Here is an 18,695-nt window from a genome sequence, read left to right on the forward strand (position 1 = left end):
TAAATGACGCGTCACAATCAAAGATCAATTAACATAATAATGAATGCAAAATCAATTTAAATAATGTTAAAAATGAGAATGTGTTGTAGTAGATAAAATATTGAAATGCAGGTTTGAAATACGGTTTGAAAATAATTGAGATATGCATGCACACTGGAAAATACGAGGTTGTCCGATCACAGCGATTGTCGCCGATGTTGGGTGGTGGGGTGACATGCTATCCCCAGTCCTAAGCCCCTACATCGCGTCGAGCCACGGAGTTGGTTGGAGTAGGCTCTTTACCTCTCTTCACGGTTGAACCTTCGGTATAACGCGTCCAACACTCTCAATCACTGGCTAACCTGTTATAACGAAAAAATAACCTATTTCTCTGTGCAATCCAGTAACCAGTTGATTGGCATCGAGACAAACCGTTGGAAGGTGTGTCGTTGTGTTGTTTGACGTGTTTCAAATTGTGATTGATTAGTGGTTGGGAGGAGAGTTTGTGTGCGGCGCGCCTCACAGAACAAGGACAGACAGCTAAATCAAGAAGATAAGGTGTGGAAATGGATTTCGACAACATGGCCATCGACAGTCGCATAGAACTCCTGAAGGAGTTTCAAGCGGTTAATATTAACACATCATATTTTTATTAATCATAGATTGTTCATTGGGTGCGCCTGATGTGAATGCTATCGCATAAATAACGCATAATTACATTCCCTCTGTATTGATTCAATGGTTATGGTGTGCACTCTGTGGTAATGTCTGCAGAGTCTATTTGCGGGGATTATACATCTGTCGGTACTCAGTGAATGGATAATTTTGTGGTTTTTTTTGTAATTTATTTATAAACGTTTGATGGCTTTTGATGGAGTGTTTCGCTTGTTATGGAATCTACGGAAAATCTATTGTTGTTGACGCGAGTTACAGTTGACAGCAGTTGATCTCCTTTATTGTTTATCATTGGTTCTGATTTATTGGGAGATTTAATCAATTTAATCATCTTTTATCATTTTTTTTTGTAAAGTTATATTTTTGGGGAGCGTTTCATGTGGGTGGAGTAGTCCTGGGGAAAAGATTTTGTCAATATTCTTGGATTTCATGCGCACGCGTAAATATTGGGAATGTCCATGATATTTTATGTTGTTTATTAAAGGGAAACAAATATGAAATATTTTGTATGAATTTCCGTTTCTTATCTTGCACACCGCAGTTGACTAGGAAGGGCGTAAAACAACTTCCGGGAAAAGGAAATTTGAGGGAGGGATTTTTTTTTGTACGTCTTCCTCGTCGTTTTGTCTACGTCGTTTCCACCCCTGCAACCTGTCCGAAATATTTTTTTGCGGCTTCCAAACTCAATTGACTTTGATCTGCTTCTGATTCATACCATCTGCTTGCGTCAATTGCATTGTTACCACGGGAAATAAATATAACAGCAAAACAATTTAAAATCGTATAACTGGAAGTTTAAAAAAAAATGCTCGATTATTTTCATTTCCCCCATATCATAAAGTTGATAAATAAATCATAATTAAATATTCGAAAAACCCGCGTTTTTTTAATCACTGATTCGTGACGCATTCCATTTTTATTTCAAAAAGAATTTTCCATTATCCCATTAATTCTCCAACGCCGGATATTTTTCCATAGAACAAATGATAGATAAAAGAAGCATTTGATAATTAACATTCACATTTCAAGAATATTTTTCTATTTATTTCAAGTAGATATACAAGACAAAAAAATATTATTCCCAAATATAATTGATTCGTGTTCAAAAAATTTTAATTAAATTTCAGTTGTGACAATTATATTGTTCCTAAATCCGAAATTTTATATTTATAATAAAAACCCTCCGAAGAGTGAATTTTGAACCTGAGGAAAGACCCCGAAATCCACGAGTTGACGAACGTGGGGGGGCTGAGGGTTCCGGAAGGGTTGATGGTTTTAATTCTATTAATGGATCGACATAAGGCATGGGGTCTACGTCGACGAATAAATATAGTATAACCCTCCAGTAGGTACCACCAGTGGGGGATAATTCAATCCTGGGATGTTGGACTGGTAACCATTGGCAACGTTGTCTATTGATCTTTATGATCTCCATTTATAGTTTATCCATTGACTCCCACGTATGCATTGAGATTTTCCTCGTGAGGCATAAACGTGTGACTCTCAAATTCACGTGAGGCATCGTTAGTATATCAGAGTATGAGACCCTGAAATTTAAAGTGGATCGTAGGTGGGACCTATCGCTAAGCAGTCACTTTTATTTATTCCTCAGTGGAACTCTTATCAATGACTTGTCATTTAGAAGTTTAAATAGAGCTGCGTTGCTTAGAATGTGCAGAATAATACATTGCGGTGTACAAAAAAAATTCTCAATTAATTCAATAATGAATTTTGTCTGTCAGGAAAATGGTGACCGAGTCGTTACCCATTTTTCATTTATCCACATAAGTTTGATGATTTATTTGTCGCTATAAATAAACATACTTGTTCAATTTGTGGTAATCATATGAAACACGTCAGTCCTTTTTTCGCAATCTCCTACCCTGAATCATCACTTGATTCATTTCTCCGGAAGTGGAAAAACTTTTTGTCTGCGTTTTGTCTGAATTGTCAATTTTTTTCGTTTATTAATTTTTTATTCAAACATCTCTGAACCAATATAATTCAATTTTCATACATATTTCATATTTAAAAAATACATTCATGTGAGTTGTTTACAAATATAATCTTAAATCTGAATTGTTAATGGTAGATTCTCGGATAAATTTGGTTTTATAATTGAGAATAGTAGAAGAAAAGGGGTAATCATCGAAAAAGGAATGTTGAACCTCATTCTCAGGTCCATGAAGGGACCAGAGCATTGTTACACTGCTTTTACGTAGAAGTTCATTCTCACGTGTGTTTCTATTTTTCCAGTCCCACGCTGAACTTTGCATTACCCTCCAGCACTTTAATAATTGCTCTTCTTCAACGATTCATCATACTGTGCTCATGATTTCTCGCTATGAAAATTAAAGAACCGTAACGAATTTATTTGCACTCCAAGAGTTACATCCGAACTGCAGATAAATTGTTCAGTCTGATGCGATGAAAATATTCACTTCTAAAATACAGAGAACTAAAAATAAAAATTCAAGTGATGACGAAAAAATGTCATCCAAGCAGATGGATGTTTTTTTTATCATACCCCCATTCTCAATCATGCAGCTCCTTTTCCTTTTTCCTTTTTCCCTTTTCCTTTTTCCTTTTTTCCATTTATTCAACGATTATAATTATTTCTCCCGTCAATTCCCAAATGATTAGTATCATTCTACCTAGAGTTTTCAATACACCCTATATGGTGATGCGTATACAACATGTAAAGGATGAGTGATTACATGAAAAAAGTAATAAAATGGATAACTGTTTATCAGTGTGACGTAGCGGTTCCTCTCCGATAGCTCGCATACCTAAATAATTTTTTATGAAGCGTATCTAAGTGTTACTCATTAATCCAGCCATCGCCCTTTTGGAAAATGGGAAATCCCGATTTTAGTATGCCATAAAAACCATCACAATGTAAAAACGGTCATTACGATTGACGACAGTCATGCACATTGTGCACTGATGACTCATGTCCAGCGATTTCCTTCGTTGTATTGAATATAAAAATTCTCGGTTTTATAATAGTTTCCCTTTTAGCAAATTCCGGGATGTTAGTCAGTGAACAGATCTCAGAATCAACAATTTATTTTTAAATCGTCATTGATAATGAGTAATAAATAAATATTCAATCGCAAATCGAATTATCAAATTCGTGGATTTAGGATTTAGGAAATTGTGGGGAAATCAATTTGGAGATTTACCTGGGGAGTATATAATATTTATGCAAAGTTTGTATTCGCAGTTGATTTCAAGGTTGATGATGCAATGACCTCGGCACCAAGACGGTTCTTCCATTCTTCTTTACTCATTCCACCTACGCATTACTCGATGTAAGAAAAGCCTTGGCTGTTTTCTCTATGTCGAATGCCGATTGTAAGATCCACGGCCATGAGCCTCTTATCGATATTAGGCTAATGGGATTCTCAATTTTCGTTATCCAACCGCGACTTCATGAGAGAATCCCCAATGGAAATAAATTAATAAAAATAAATAAATAAATTAACGATTACAAATAAATAATTAATGGTTACGAAATTTTCTTCGAGTGTTCACACGACAATTGGATGGAATGTACATTATGATTAATGATTAATGATTCACGATTAATTATTTTCTAGAAAATTAATATCCAGAGTGCTCGATCCAATTCCATATCTTGCTTATGGATAGGAGGAAAAAAATTCACAGAAAAAATTCAATTAATGCAATAAAAGAGGATTGAGAACAAAGGTTGAGGATAGTTCATCGAGATTTATTGCACAACTTACGAATATTGTCATAACTGTAAGAATAGTTCTATGCCCTGGGAATAGCAACTGATCTGTAAAATATGTGGGTGTAAAACTGGAAACAATGCATTCCATGGATGCTCTCCAAGAGCGCGTATCTGGAATGAAACGGTTCAAAGCTACTCATTTCCTGATTCCAATCTCACATCTCCAAATTTTACCGCAGAAAAAAAAATCACTCCCATCTTTTTAATGATAAATTCAATCAGATATGTGTCAATCTCCTGCGATATGTTTATTCAATATCTTTATCAAATAACTGATTCGATAACAATGATAAGTTTCTCAACGTGTGAGTGTGCTTCAGGTTGTTTAACGTTCCGACGGTAATCGTTGATAAGGTCTTTGAAAGCAAAGTGTCGATTTCAAATGCAGATTCGAAATTGAAATAATTCACGTGAAAAATTCAGAAATGGAAATGCTGGAGATTGAAAAATGGGACGTCATCGAAGAATACTTGAAAGATTTCGCGGGTTTTTTTCAATTAGTGAGTTATCAACGATTGATGATATCAATCAGCTGATCAGATAATAGGCAACGCCCTAACTAGATATTTTCATAATTTCAATTGATTGGTGTGAATAATGGACCGGAATTGTTGTCACTTTAATGAAAAGATCTCTCTTCCTCAGATTGTTATTAAAATACGAATGTTTATCGGTAACTTAAATAATTGATTTGCAGGTTGATGAGAATGGAGATGGCTTCATTGACCTGGCAGAGCTGCACAGCGCGTTACATATTTGTGGATTTAAAATGCCAGGTTACAAAGTCCGTCAGATGATCGAGGAATACGACGACAAACAGCATCTCCAGCACAAAGGCCGTCTCTCCTTCGAGGAATTCGAGGAGCTATGCAGAGACTTGAAAGCCAAGGAGCTCGGATCTACATTTAAAGCTGTTGTATCGAAAAAAGAAAATTTGGAGACACTCGGTGGAATATCCGAGGCATCCAGTGAAGGCACTACTCACTCTGTGAGATTAGAGGAGCAATTGGCCTTCAGTGATTGGATCAACACAAATCTTGGTCACGATCCAGATCTCAAACACTTGTTGCCTATCGATTCAGAAGGGAGACTGCTCTACGACAAAGTCAAGGATGGTATCCTTCTGTGCAAAATTATCAATCATTCCTGTCCAGATACGATCGATGAGCGTACGATAAATAAAAAGAATCTGACTCTCTACAAGAAGCATGAAAATTTGACATTGGCCTTGTCATCAGCTCAGGCAATAGGATGCAACATAGTAAATATCGATGCCCACGATTTGACAAAGGGCTCACCCCATTTGGTTCTTGGTCTCCTCTGGCAAATTATCCGAATCGGTCTCTTCAATCAAATAACACTTGAAAATTGTCCCGGCTTGGCTACACTTCTTCTGCATGGTGAGAGGATCGAGGATCTTCTCAAACTCTCACCAGAGGCTATTTTGCTTCGTTGGGTGAATCATCATCTGGATAATGCTAATATCGGCAGAAGGTGCTACAATTTTCAATCAGACATCACAGACTCTGTGGTTTATTCTCACTTAATCAAACAAATAGCCCCCAACAGTTCTAATGTTACACTAGAGCCTCTGATGGAGCCTAATCACATGACTAGGGCTGAGATAATGCTACAGCAGGCTGGAAAAATTGGCTGCAGGAGTTTTGTGACGCCCAGTGATGTCGTCAATGGAATTTACAAACTCAATCTTGCCTTTGTTGCTAATTTGTTTAATAATTATCCTGGTCTGGACAAGCCGGAGACGAATATTGAGGGTTTGGGGTCTCTGGAGGAGACACGAGAGGAGAAAACGTACAGGAATTGGATGAACTCGATGGGAGTGTCGCCCCACGTCAACTGGTTGTATTCAGATCTTGCTGATGGTCTGGTTATCTTCCAGCTGTACGATATCATCAAGCCTGGAACAGTCAAGTGGCCGAAGGTTCATAAAAAATTTACCAAACTTCGAAAGTTCATGGAGAAATTGGAAAACTGCAATTATGCTGTGGAGTTGGGAAAGCAAATGAACTTTTCCCTCGTTGGAATTGCAGGACAGGATATCAATGATGGAAATGCAACCCTCACGCTTGCTCTTATTTGGCAGTTGATGAGATCCTACACCTTGTCATTGCTATCCAGCCTTGCTGGTACACCTGGCAGTGCCATCGTCGAGAAAGAAATCGTTCAGTGGGTCAATTCGAAGCTCCAAGCTGCTGGCAAACCGAGCAGCATCAAGGGTTTCCAGGATTACGCCATCGCTGATGGGAGACCACTCATCGATCTTATTGACGCTATAAAACCGGGGAGTGTTAACTATGATCTCGTCAAGTCGACTGGAACTGAAGAGGTAAATTATTTTTTGTGTATATGCTAAAATGGATTTATATGTGTTGTAGATTTCAGATAAAAGCTTTCCTGTGTGAGGCCGAAATTGCCTGTCAATTAAAATGACAACATTACTACTATTAAATATTAAAAATACTAGCAATGCCATATTCTCTTTTGATTTTTCAGTTAATTTTCGTATCGCCCTTCAAAAAATTCTTAATTTTACCATATTTACTTACTTATCTTATCTCCATTCCAGGACAACCTAGATAACGCTAAATACGCTATATCTCTGGCAAGAAAATGTGGTGCACGTGTCTACGCACTTCCAGAAGACATCGCTGAAGTGAAACCCAAGATGGTAATGACAGTATTTGCTTGTCTGATGGCGAAGGATTATGTACCCAACATGGATTCCAAGCAAAACAGCATCAATAGTCTTAATAACGAAACCAATAATTCCAACTAGCAATATTAAAAGTTCGATAATTTCGTACCTATGCGTCCTTTTTCCAACGACACTAGAATAATGTATATATACACGAATCAAGTTATAAAGGCCGGAAGAATGTGTCAATGGAAAGAAGTATTTAAAAATGAACTTCTACTTTCCTATAGGAATTTGTCCACAGATCCATGCGAATTTATGATTTACAAACCTGCTTCCAGCTAACCGTATCTATGTATCAAATATATATATATTTTTTTTTCTACTTTAGGTAACATATTGCAATCAATTTGGATTATTGTATCTGTTGAGATACACGAAAATCGAAGCATTGGATTTTCTAATAATAAGACTTTATACACAAGAGCCTAAACGAAGTAGCAAATACATTTTTACTTCAGATGATGATTATAAATAATGTATTTTTTTCTTTAACATTGAAATTGCAATATACTTATATATAAATAGAATTCAGTCAAGACGCACACTAATCATGTCAAGTGCCATTGAGAATAAATGAACTTTTCAATAATTAAAATTCAATGATCGAAGCATTGTGAATTGCTTTTCGTTTCGCAATATACGATAAATTTTCAGTACTTATTAATTATACTTGTCGAATTGGTAATGATGGAGTTGCACCAGTCTTCAATCATTCTTGGGTGGTAATGGAAAAGAGAAAAAATAGGGTATTAGTATGTAAACGTAAAAATAAATGAGTCAGGAACAAGAGACTGCCTCGAAATGAAAAAAAAACTAGAAATTTTGGTAAATTAGTACAGCGTAAAATCATAGATGATATAATTTTAGGGCATAATACATTTCTTCGTCGGTTGACGTCCACGAAATTTGGACAATTTATAAATGAATTTATACCGATCTTTTGATACACGTCTGGATTAAATAGAAAGACGATAATTAGTGTATAATTGAAGGGGTACTTGTAATGAATTTATTTAAATGAAAAACAATGGAAAATTAATAAGCACGCATGCACATGCATAAGTATGCGAGATATTCAACGATTTTTTATTTTTCAAGTTATTGAATATTTTATGGAGCTATCACGATGTGTAACTGAAGTTATGATTTTGTTGCTGACATATTTAAATAAAAAAAAGCCGGAATCAAACCGTTTTTATTCAACCACTTGAATTACATGTTTTGTTATTTATTTTAGAGTTTAATTATAGTTCAACGATTTTTGCGGTACTGCTGTGGATTTCTGTGATGCGTTTGAGGGGCTCGGTGGCAGGGTCTATGCTTATTAAACGGACGTCTATGAACTCGGTGGTGATTATTTTCTGTGGTAAATGTGAAACTGATAACGTGCCTTCGCTCACGGTGAGACTCCCAAAACTCTGGGGAGCTACAACGAATTCCGTGAAAGATGATGATTTTGAAATGTTATAACTAGCATTCGGCTGATTATCGCCAAACAAATGGGGTATACCGAAGGTACATTGCGTTGTATCTCTGGTTTTATTGATTACAATTAGCGGGTGTTTGTCTCCATAAGTAAATGTCTCCAAATGAATTTTATCACTGCATCTACTGGTCCACTGCTCGCTCTTGAATTTTATTTTCGTTGATATGTCAATTTGACTTTTGCAGAGACCGATCATTGAGTGTTCTCGCTTGTAGATGGTGAAGCTGTCCTCGGTCTGGTCGAAATCACTCGCTTCAAGATTGAGATGATGGGCTAGAGTTTTAAATATCACGGTTTCAGCTCCAGTGGTGGACGGATCTGTTCTCAATTCGTGAATACCATTTTTATTGTAAAGCATTTCGAATATTTTATCCTTTATTTGAACATTGAATTGCACTTCCTCGGAATCGAATTTCGGTGGTTGCAGGGAATTATTGATGTTGTACTGATAACTTTTTCCACTCTGTACTCGACATTGGAGGGCATCCGCTTGATCCTCAGAGGCTGCCGAAAATGATCTGCACTTGAAAATTATTGTATTATTTGAACACGATTTTTTTTTTGTAGGTGCGTAGGTCAATGAACTGTTGACTTTCATCCGATATGTATATTCGGCTCCGTATTTCCATAGGTCTGGTGAATCTTGGACGCACTTGTCGTATCCAATCAGGCCAACTGGAATTTCACCAGAATTAATTAGCGATTATTATTAATGGGATGGGAAATCCTACTTACTAATGAAAGGTATCACGCTTAAGCTCTTCATGTTGCTATGGTTCTCACAATGACAATAACTGGTTCATATCCGGGCAACAGCTTTTATATACTCGAATAAATGGTGGGCGTACCTTATAAATTACTCAATTGCACTCGCGAAATTCAACGGATTGACTGACGCAATGATCTTGCAATTGAATAATTGTGTTTTTAAAATAACCTTCAGACATATTATAAGTACAGTGTTTATTTGGTGTGTTTTTTTGTTTTTGTCTTCCGAATTTCATCTCTGATCTGCACCATTGGCTCGTCCATCGCCCACTGTAGAAAGGAAATCCTCTTCGGGAAAAATTCAGCTTTAGAAAATTAACAATTATAATAAATCATCATGCCATTAGATTTGTTAGAAAATATTCTACACAGAAAAATTTGAGGAATTGCGAAATGATCATTGATATTCCCTGGTTTTAATGCAGTAATTTACAATGAGTTTAAAGCAATTTAATTTCAAGAAATTATTCACCAATTTTTTTTCAGTCCAGATCTTTGGAGTGCACGAGATAAAATTAATTGATTATAAAAAATAGTAAAATACCGTGGTTGCGTAATTTTCAGTTTAATCCTTATTAATTTTTTTTTTCAAAATATGCAGAATATTCTCGATGAATGGATATTATCCATTTACATGACTTTACTATAGAGTAATACAATTTAGTATTTGTCGTGTAATGGAGTAATTTTAATTTCTTCCACCTGAAACATATTTAAATAATATCGAAGTTATCGTTTAATCTTTTCCATATAAATTCAAAAAAAAAACGAATGAATCAGACGACTCACTTGCACATTACACGGCGCTGAAAGAGCGTAAATAACTGCATCAGCGATATCTTCACTTTCAACGTACGGTAATTTATTATACACTCTAGGATCCGCTCCAGACATTTCCAGGATTTCGGTTTTCACGAGGCCCGGATAAATGCCCTGTAAAAAAACCGATAACTCAATGTCAAGTTAAATCACATGAAATAAAAAATCCATGATCACTCACAGTCATTCTTATATTATCTCTGTTTTGGCGAATTTCTTCCCGCAAATTAATTGTCATTGCATGCAAAGCGAATTTGCTCGCTGGGTATAGGCTGACTGGAACCGTGGCAATCGTTGCATCCAGACCTAGTATACTAGAATAAGAAGGAATCAAATAAAATAATTACATTTTTACTTCCCGTCTCGAATTACTCTCCCCCTTGATTAAATGATTCGTTAAGAAATTTTTTCTCTGCGTGGAAATATTTTTATAAAACTATAATAATATAATATAGTATTTAATTATTTTGATAATTAAATAATGATTTTCTAGGGAGAATTATTAAAGTTACGATTTCCCTTTTCGAAATTCAGGAATATTGCGGTTAATCGTTCACCTTTTAGACGATCTTCTATTACATATTAGTTTGCTAATTCAATTCATAATGATATACGATCGTCATGTACCTGTTGATATTGATAATATGACCTTCTGTTCCTCGTTGACGTATGGATTTCACGGCTTCCCTTGCACATACAGCTGCACCAAGAACATTTACTTCCAGAAGAGCTCGTAAGCTCTCGGTCGATGCCTCTGCAAAAATACCAGACATCACTCAGTAACCGAATCGGCAATTACCGGTACAGACATGTCTTTTGGCCACTTATCTCGTTACATTTGGAATTCTCTTCAATGTTTGCTGTTAAACATTGGAACCTGAATTTCTGCGCGATTTAACCCAGGCCCATAAAACGGTTTACGATCGCTTATTTTAGGAGGATAAAGTGCGTCATCAGTCTTCAAATATAAAGAGAAATTATAATCCCGAGATTTTTATACAGTTTTATTAATTTTCGAAACTTTTAGAACCGGAATTTCTGCGTGATTTAACCCAGGACTATAAAACGGTTTACAATTATTTATTTTAGGAGATTAAAGTGGGTCATCAGTGTTCAAGTATAAAGAGAAATTATAATCCCGAGTTTTTTCCACATTTTTATTAATTTTCGAAACATTTATGAGAAAGCAAGAAAATTAATAAATGAATAAAAATAAAAAAATGAAATAAAACAAATAAAAAATAAATAAATAACAAAATAATTTATCAGAAAAAGCAAAAATGTTGGAAAATCGATCATTTCGGCTAAAAGGCAACATTCTTAAAATTCTCAAAAGCTTTTAAAAAATAAATAAACAAGAGATTACCCGTAATAGCTTGGTGTTGGCAAATGCCTGCGTTGTTCACCAGGATATCAACTCCACCAAATTTATCCTTGGCATATTGAAAGGCCCTCAAGATATCCGCCTCATTCCGCACATCCCCTCGAACCGGATGAAGCGAACCTTTGGACCCATCAAGCTCTTTGGAGATGACTTGCAGCCGCTCTTCACGTCGTGCAAAACCCACAACATTGACTCCAGTTCTCACCAGGACTTTGGCAATGGCTTCACCGATTCCAGAGCTCGCACCAGTGACAACAGCGATTTTTCCTATCCATCGTTCCATAGTTGTGATGCTACTGCGACAAACTGGCATGCTCGCCTGGTTGTGCTGTTACCCTCTCCTCATCGTATATCTGCTTTCTCAGCATATCAAGTATTCACGCACACCGATGGAATCGGATATAGATTAACATTGGTGGGTATAGCAGCCACGCCATTGGAGATTGTCGAAGATGCATTTATCAGTCACTGAAGCAATCAAGGAAAAAGAAGAGAATCATCGGTCAAAGCTCATATTTCACACGGATTTCAACCGAGTAATATCAATGATAAGAATATTTTTATATTTATTTTCATTACTTACTTGAATTTATTTTACCTCAATATTTACCATTCCATTGAATTTTTTGTTATACTAGCGTATTTGTCATCATTTAACATATAAAATCTAAATATTAAAAGAATCTTAACTGTTAAAAAAAATTGCCCGTAATTACTTAATTGAATTGATATGTAATACATAGAATTTAATTATCTAGTTACAGATTGAGGGAAACTAAACTTGACTCAACAGTCTTGAACACTTCGATAGGATTTTTGATGATGGGGAGATCGCTGGTAGCTTTATCAATTGAATCTAGAGTCACGCTGGTTCTCTGATGAATATTGTAATGACAACAGTAATATGCAAAATTCTCGCTGAAAGAAACGAATTCATTCTCGGATACAACGACACGACTGATCGACGACGTGGCATTGATACGAGTTGGATTGATTATTTTTGGCAGTAGATTAGCATCGGGTTCATACCATAAATAGAGACTCTTAAAGCATGGAAGATGTGCATTTTGAGTTTTTCGAAAATGATAGGTAACTCCCGAACTGATGTTCAATCTTCTCCCTATGCTTTTAATTCCAAAATCTGTCTTCCGATTAATTCTTTTTAGCGTGGTGACTTTGATAATGGATTGGCAATCGGGAATGGAAGCCTTGGGAAAATTGTAATCCATCACCGGTCGCAAGCCCTTCGGTGATTCCTTCAAATTCATCCACCAAACATTCAACAATTCTGAAATTTCCATTATAAAGATCTGCTGTGCGGTAATCGATTGATCTGCATCCACAAAAATACTATGAATCATTCCATCTTTGAATAGAATTTCGAACGGGCCTGCATTGAAAATTGGGAATGTGATGTATTTGGGATTATCTGGGTAGGTGATGTTGCTCCCTTTTTCTTGATACCATTGTCTAGATGCATCAGTCAGGGTGCAAATTAAACTGTAAGCTCCCGAATTTCTGCACTTTAATTTCCCCACAATGTTACAATGTTGAGTGACACCTTCAATGTCGTACTCCAGGGTATTGGACACGTTGAAAGTGTATTGCAATCCGTAGTAAACATCGTAGGTGTCGATGGGTACTTGTGCAACTGAAATTAAAGAATAATTATTGAATGATGTTGAATGATGTTGAATAATGGTGAATGATGTTGAATGATGTTGAATAGGATAGGGCTGGCGATGCAGTCATTAAAAACTCACCCAAAATAAATGGTATCAAAGTTTCGATCATACTGGTACCACTGGTAATCCCTCATCTGAGGCTCTGCATAACTCAAAAGCCCTTTTATATATCGCACAATTGGCCATATCCAAGTGGGGGCATTATTCAATTTATTTGTACAAGCAAAATTGATTGCACGACGCACACGTCGTGTTCCCTTTATTCCATATACAATGGCTACATTTTTGTTTTCAGTTTTATCTTTAGTTTTTTTTTTGATACAGCCATATGCATACTATATTTTCAGTTACACTGAATTATCATTCCTCACTCATGCTCTCTTTGGAGAAGTCATCGTGGATCCATTTTCCAGTGACTATTCCAGCGGATGCTGGATCATTTATTTTTTTCACTTCCTCCTCCGCTGGAACTACTGAATCCAATGTGACAGACATGTTTTCACTCATTATTGTTGTTCCAGAGGGTAAAGATTTCGTATTGTCAAGCTCTAGGAGTGTTTCAGTGGCGGAACTGAAGTACGTTTCGTTAGCAATTATTGAACTCTCTGATGATTTCTAGAAATGATAAATTGATCAATTGTTTTCAATTAAATAGAACCCGAGCATGAAATTTTATTAAGAAATATAAAATATAAAAATTCGTTTCGTCACGACAAATAGAAATCACCAATATTTTTAAATAATTTATCAATATCCTGATACTTACAAGTTTGATGATAAGTCTCTGATTATCCCGCCAGCTTTCTCGACTGCCGAAGAAATAAGGTGCCGTCATCCTGCACTTCTCCAGATTCCGTATTTTCCTTACATTAGTGGTGAATTGAGGCTGCCATTTATTCGATTGACTATCGAGTTTTGATTTTTCATTTACGTCAGACAGCTTTACTGTGTAAGAAGTGAAACAATCACCTGTGGTGAAATTTTCCCAAGCCCTGTATGTGCCCTCTGATTTATCAGTGAGATCTATTCCTGTGTGAAATTGATTTGCAATAGCTCGGATCATATCCAGGACCATCGGCGAGATGGACGAAGGAACAAACAATTGTTTTATCCCGAATCGATTGAATTTCATTTCAAAGTTGTACTTCGCCAGCTGTTCTTCTCCATCATCAGAAGGCGACACCAGTGGCTTTTCCGTTGATGAGTTGAAGAAGCTGACAAAACTCATCGGTTTGTCCAATCGACAGTTGAAAATTTTCGATCCACGAGGCCAACATTTGAGTTGAGTTTCCAAATTGTAGAGACCCATTCGATCTTTTCCATTTGTAACATCAGATAATTGTTTTGTGGTCGCATTGTACGTTACATTGTAACGTATCTCTGGCCCATGTCGCCAAGTTTCATTGTTCAAATTTAATTGATTAGCTGTGCAATATTGGGGATTAGATCAAGTGCTGCAAATTGAATATGACGACTTACCGATTAGCAGAGGCAAGATGATGATATTCATGTTGCCACAGCAAAATCCTCACTGCTGTGAAGATACTCCTCCCAGAGTTGTTCCCTTTTTATACAAAACGGCGATGAGGATGATGACGATGATGACGATCATGACGATCATGACAATAATGCTAGTCTCATGAACTGCACTTCAGACTAGTTATTTAGACAATTTTGTACAATTCTGCAAAACGTTTACACCGTGACATGACTGTTCTTATTTCATACATTTTGACTTTATCCTAGGCAATCCACTGACTGACCTTCACTGCAGTTGCCCTTTCCTCAAAGTTAGTGATATTCGCATTTATCATTTGATAAAATGCTCAATTATCCCATAACGTTAACCGAATCGTCTCGTAGTTTCTTCTGATGGATGACTCAACGCATCGTCAATTTGATAGATGCAGCGCAGAGGTAAATTAGTTCAAAGAAATTTCATCTGGATGTCTGTCTTTGATTAGTATCTCAGAATTTAAAAAAGGTAGCGAATTACACGGGACTGATTTTTGTAGGGCAGAATGATAATTACAGAATTCGAATTCATACGATTTACCTCTTAAAAGGATCAATAATTTTTGGTTTATAGATAAAATAATGTGATTTTTATTGAATCCTGAACTACAACATGTTTATAAGAAATCAAATATTATAAATCAGGGTTTGGCCATTCTAGCAATGTCCACCAGTCCACCGAAGACGAATGGCTCCGAGAATGGAGAAAGTTTCTCTTCAGCGGGAGAAATAGATTTCAAAGTCAATTTCATGTGGTCCAATATTTTTCCCAACATCTTTCGATTTGTATCAAACACTTCACTTTCGTTGACAGTCTCCGATGTAAAATGCTGTTTAGATATGAAAATTCTACTGGTCGATGTTTTCTGAAAGCAGAGAGTCATCCTAAATTAAAATGTTTACTCTAAAAATTCTATATTTACCAATTTTGTGATGACATCCCTCAATAGGAGTCCCAAAGTATATCGAGATCCGAAGAATGGTTCGAAGCACCTGGAGCATCCGTCGAAATCTCTCTCTTTGGTCACGATAATCGATTCACCACTGAATTTCTCGAGTTTTCCCAGGGGAGACAAGCTGAAGTCACGTGTACCTCTACTATCTTCATCAATTGTCTGTCGGGTAATCGTGTAATTAAAATCGCATTCTCCCATTGTGAAGTTTTCCACTGATTTGTAAGATGATCCCAACTCGTCAGAGCTGTCAATGCCAACACTGAGTTGACTAGCGATCAACCCAATCTCGTTGATACTCCAAGGAATTGGTGCATCCTTGCGCTCAGTGATGAAGCTCTCAATTCCTCGTTCATTGAATTTTATCTCAAACGGAGATTTTGTGATGCTAAAAACTCTGGGCGTATCGTTGGGATCGGTTTCCGCAGGATCAATGCTGAAGGCCTGGACCCTGAGACGAGTGATTGTGGTGTTCGACAGTTGACATCTCAGAACATCTGGCTCTCGTGGACGACACGTCAGGTTGAAATACACTCCCGTACCTAGTGCTGTACCCATATCCTTCTCCAGGGAAGTTATCATCTTCAAGAAACCAGAAAATTCGTACTCCGGCCCGTGCTCCCATCCATTGTTCTCCGTTCTGTTCAGAAGTGCAGCTTTTTAGAAAAAAACAATGGTCAGTCATTTATTTAGACACTTGTGGAATACAATTGATATCATTCACGGTTTGGATGACTACCGACCTAAGACAAATGGTATCAATTGGAACTGCATCATGATGCTGATGGAAAATTATGATCAAGCCGACCGCGGACACTCTGCGCTAGTGCTTTATATAGTCTCCATTGAGATACTCGAATTGCCGAGAATTAATCTCATCCAATCCAATTCGACCTCAAGTTACGTATATAGTATCATCACTCATTATTTGAGAAAATTTTTCGCGTTGAATTCTCATTTATTTTTTTTTTTTTTGTTGATTGATGGTTCGTATGTGTATTGTAATTTCGTATTTGTTTGCCCCAAAGATCATGAAATTATAGTTATAAACTTCTTGAATAATTGAAAAAAAAAAATGTTGAATTCTGGAAACTCCAAAACTTCTCCCATGAATTTATAAATCGAATAGTTGGCGAGAATAATTTTTTCTCAGTGTAAACGGTATACTACGAAGTTGTTTTTGAATAGATAAATATTCTATCCCAGTATTTCAATTATGTAACATTATAACGGTATCCCCGGGGGAATTCTGCAGTTTCGAAAAGATAAATAAAAATTCTGCCAATTCCTGAATATCATTCTCACTCACATAAATACTTTAGAAAAATGTCTGCATATCTCACCCCTCGAGAAAAAAAAATTCACCTGCCAAATATACTCTCTTGGTTGATAAATAAACTAGATATAATTGATAAGAGATTTTTTTTTCAGGGAAGCTAAAGATGAGGATGAGTAAATGAATGATCCTAGGAAAAACTAATTTCTGAAGGAATTCTAAATCTTCAACACGTGATAAATCAACATCAATACGGACACGATTGTTCCCCGACACTTGAAGATATTTTAGTAAAGATAATTATCCTGACTCATCTCCGCTTCACGATTGACAGAACAATTGAAAAGCACTATTGGTAATGACACAATACTCAATACTTCTTCGTTCCGTGAATTGCATTTTTACATCCTCTAGGTTCATGGCATCAGCCTCTTTATCATGGGTTTTTCCGAAATATCATTGTCAGACCCCAGTACTCCGAAATGAAATAAATACCCCCGACAATTTCATAAGATAGTTGGATTTCCGATGATCGTCCCGGTGTTATCACTGTGTCAATCTTATAGTTATATATCATTCGAGGTGTGTTATGTCCGCAGAATTTCCAAGCGCGCAAGTGGATGAGTGCAATGGAAACGAGTGGGAGGAATGAGCATCACTTTCTCGGTTATAAAATAACAAACCGATATCCGAATGGCACACATTTGAGTCGAACGTCGTTCCATCAACTTGAGGAAAATCATCGGCAGTGAAATCTCGACGAATAGAATACTAAAAGGCACCATCATGGTATGCAATTCAATATTTCCCTTAAAGTCCGCTGCAACAAAAAAGTTTATATATTTTATTTATCAATTTAATTAATCTCCAACAAATTACTGAGTAACGAATATATTGATTATTAATTAACAATTCTTGTGTTAGAAATTAATTGAACGGGTTTACCTCTTTGAATTATCTCTAGTGATTATTATAGTAAGGAATAATTATTATTTTGTAAAATTTATGTTAATGTCTTGGTTTTTATTTCACAGGTGAAGTACGTGATATTTTTTTTTATGTTCATTGCTGTTGCACATGCACAACGACGACCCACATATGCAGGCTCGGGCAATGGTTTGCCAGTTGTCCTTCCACAATATCTGCAGGGTCAACAAATGACTGAGGAGCCAGTGGATAATCGACTCGGTTCTTCTGCTGCTGTTCCAGTACTGGAGAGCACGTCTCGACAGGGTAATGGACAATGGATTGACATTGACCAGATAAAATCGTGGGACGAGGACAGACAACCTTTCTGGTTAAAAAATTGGCAACAAATTCAGGAACACATCGGTGCCCCGCCCTCTGAGTTACCGGGTATCCCTAAAAAATTCACCTCCACAAGTTAATTTGTTTATACCAACGACTACATCTGTTTTACACAAAAGCCCCTTTTTATGTATGAAAATCGTGTGCAGAGTATTAATAAAGATAAGTATTGTATAATTCATAGAGTTTTTATTTTGGTATTACAAAAGACCTTGTTCATTCAAAAAATTGCATGACAATAAAATCCTGCCGCTCAAAAAATTTAATTACAATATTTGATCTGAAAATGTAAAGGTAATTACGCAAAATCCTGACAAGCCAAAAAAAGTTTCCAGTTCGCACTTCTCGGGGATAATGTTGAACAGAAA

The 18,695-nt window shown here is 36.4% G+C and overlaps 6 protein-coding genes across 8 annotated transcripts; 2 read left to right on the forward strand and 4 right to left on the reverse strand.

Annotated features, from left to right (window-relative positions):
- The first annotated feature begins 224 nt into the window (after positions 1 to 224).
- Positions 225 to 8,336, forward strand: Fim (plastin-2 Fim). Of its 2 annotated transcripts, none has more exons than XM_011300173.1 (3): positions 225 to 605; positions 5,112 to 6,761; positions 7,002 to 8,336. In XM_011300173.1, the coding sequence occupies exons 1-3, from the start codon at positions 546 to 548 to the stop codon at positions 7,209 to 7,211; spliced, it is 1,920 nt and encodes a 639-aa protein (XP_011298475.1). In that variant the 5' UTR covers positions 225 to 545; the 3' UTR covers positions 7,212 to 8,336. The 2 variants fall into 2 exon arrangements, with proteins under 2 accessions (XP_011298475.1, XP_011298474.1); XM_011300172.1 differs by lacking the exon at positions 225 to 605 and adding an exon at positions 4,711 to 4,914.
- LOC105263757 (dehydrogenase/reductase SDR family member 11-like) lies at positions 8,296 to 12,037 on the reverse strand. Of its 2 annotated transcripts, XM_011300171.1 has the most exons (6): positions 11,573 to 12,037; positions 10,834 to 10,960; positions 10,388 to 10,520; positions 10,177 to 10,320; positions 9,355 to 10,089; positions 9,173 to 9,294 (listed from the first exon to the last, which is right to left on the reverse strand). In XM_011300171.1, exons 1-5 carry the CDS (start codon positions 11,901 to 11,903, stop codon positions 10,048 to 10,050), a joined length of 777 nt encoding a protein of 258 aa, XP_011298473.1. In that variant the 5' UTR covers positions 11,904 to 12,037; the 3' UTR covers positions 9,173 to 9,294; positions 9,355 to 10,047. The 2 variants fall into 2 exon arrangements, with proteins under 2 accessions (XP_011298472.1, XP_011298473.1); XM_011300170.1 differs by lacking the exons at positions 10,177 to 10,320; positions 10,388 to 10,520; positions 10,834 to 10,960; positions 11,573 to 12,037 and having other exon boundaries at positions 8,296 to 9,294; positions 9,355 to 10,040.
- Positions 12,038 to 12,194: 157 nt separating this feature from the next.
- Positions 12,195 to 13,444, reverse strand: LOC105263760 (uncharacterized). The gene is made up of 2 exons (XM_011300174.1): positions 13,354 to 13,444; positions 12,195 to 13,241 (listed from the first exon to the last, which is right to left on the reverse strand). Exons 1-2 carry the CDS (start codon positions 13,382 to 13,384, stop codon positions 12,349 to 12,351), a joined length of 924 nt encoding a protein of 307 aa, XP_011298476.1. The 5' UTR covers positions 13,385 to 13,444; the 3' UTR covers positions 12,195 to 12,348.
- A 59-nt stretch (positions 13,445 to 13,503) lies between these two features.
- On the reverse strand, positions 13,504 to 14,861 carry LOC105263761 (uncharacterized). The gene is made up of 3 exons (XM_011300176.1): positions 14,755 to 14,861; positions 14,042 to 14,700; positions 13,504 to 13,890 (listed from the first exon to the last, which is right to left on the reverse strand). The coding sequence occupies exons 1-3, from the start codon at positions 14,783 to 14,785 to the stop codon at positions 13,636 to 13,638; spliced, it is 945 nt and encodes a 314-aa protein (XP_011298478.1). The 5' UTR covers positions 14,786 to 14,861; the 3' UTR covers positions 13,504 to 13,635.
- Positions 14,862 to 15,361: 500 nt separating this feature from the next.
- Positions 15,362 to 16,597, reverse strand: LOC105263762 (uncharacterized). Its single transcript, XM_011300177.1, has 3 exons — positions 16,487 to 16,597; positions 15,714 to 16,399; positions 15,362 to 15,656 (listed from the first exon to the last, which is right to left on the reverse strand). Exons 1-3 carry the CDS (start codon positions 16,518 to 16,520, stop codon positions 15,432 to 15,434), a joined length of 945 nt encoding a protein of 314 aa, XP_011298479.1. The 5' UTR covers positions 16,521 to 16,597; the 3' UTR covers positions 15,362 to 15,431.
- A 1,042-nt stretch (positions 16,598 to 17,639) lies between these two features.
- Positions 17,640 to 18,504, forward strand: LOC105263763 (uncharacterized). The gene is made up of 2 exons (XM_011300178.1): positions 17,640 to 17,808; positions 18,054 to 18,504. Exons 1-2 carry the CDS (start codon positions 17,806 to 17,808, stop codon positions 18,405 to 18,407), a joined length of 357 nt encoding a protein of 118 aa, XP_011298480.1. The 5' UTR covers positions 17,640 to 17,805; the 3' UTR covers positions 18,408 to 18,504.
- The last annotated feature ends 191 nt before the right edge of the window (positions 18,505 to 18,695 follow it).

The sequence above is a fragment of the Fopius arisanus genome, unplaced genomic scaffold (assembly GCF_000806365.1).
Source record: "Fopius arisanus strain USDA-PBARC FA_bdor unplaced genomic scaffold, ASM80636v1 scaffold00016, whole genome shotgun sequence".
Taxonomy (NCBI): Eukaryota; Metazoa; Arthropoda; class Insecta; order Hymenoptera; family Braconidae; genus Fopius; species Fopius arisanus.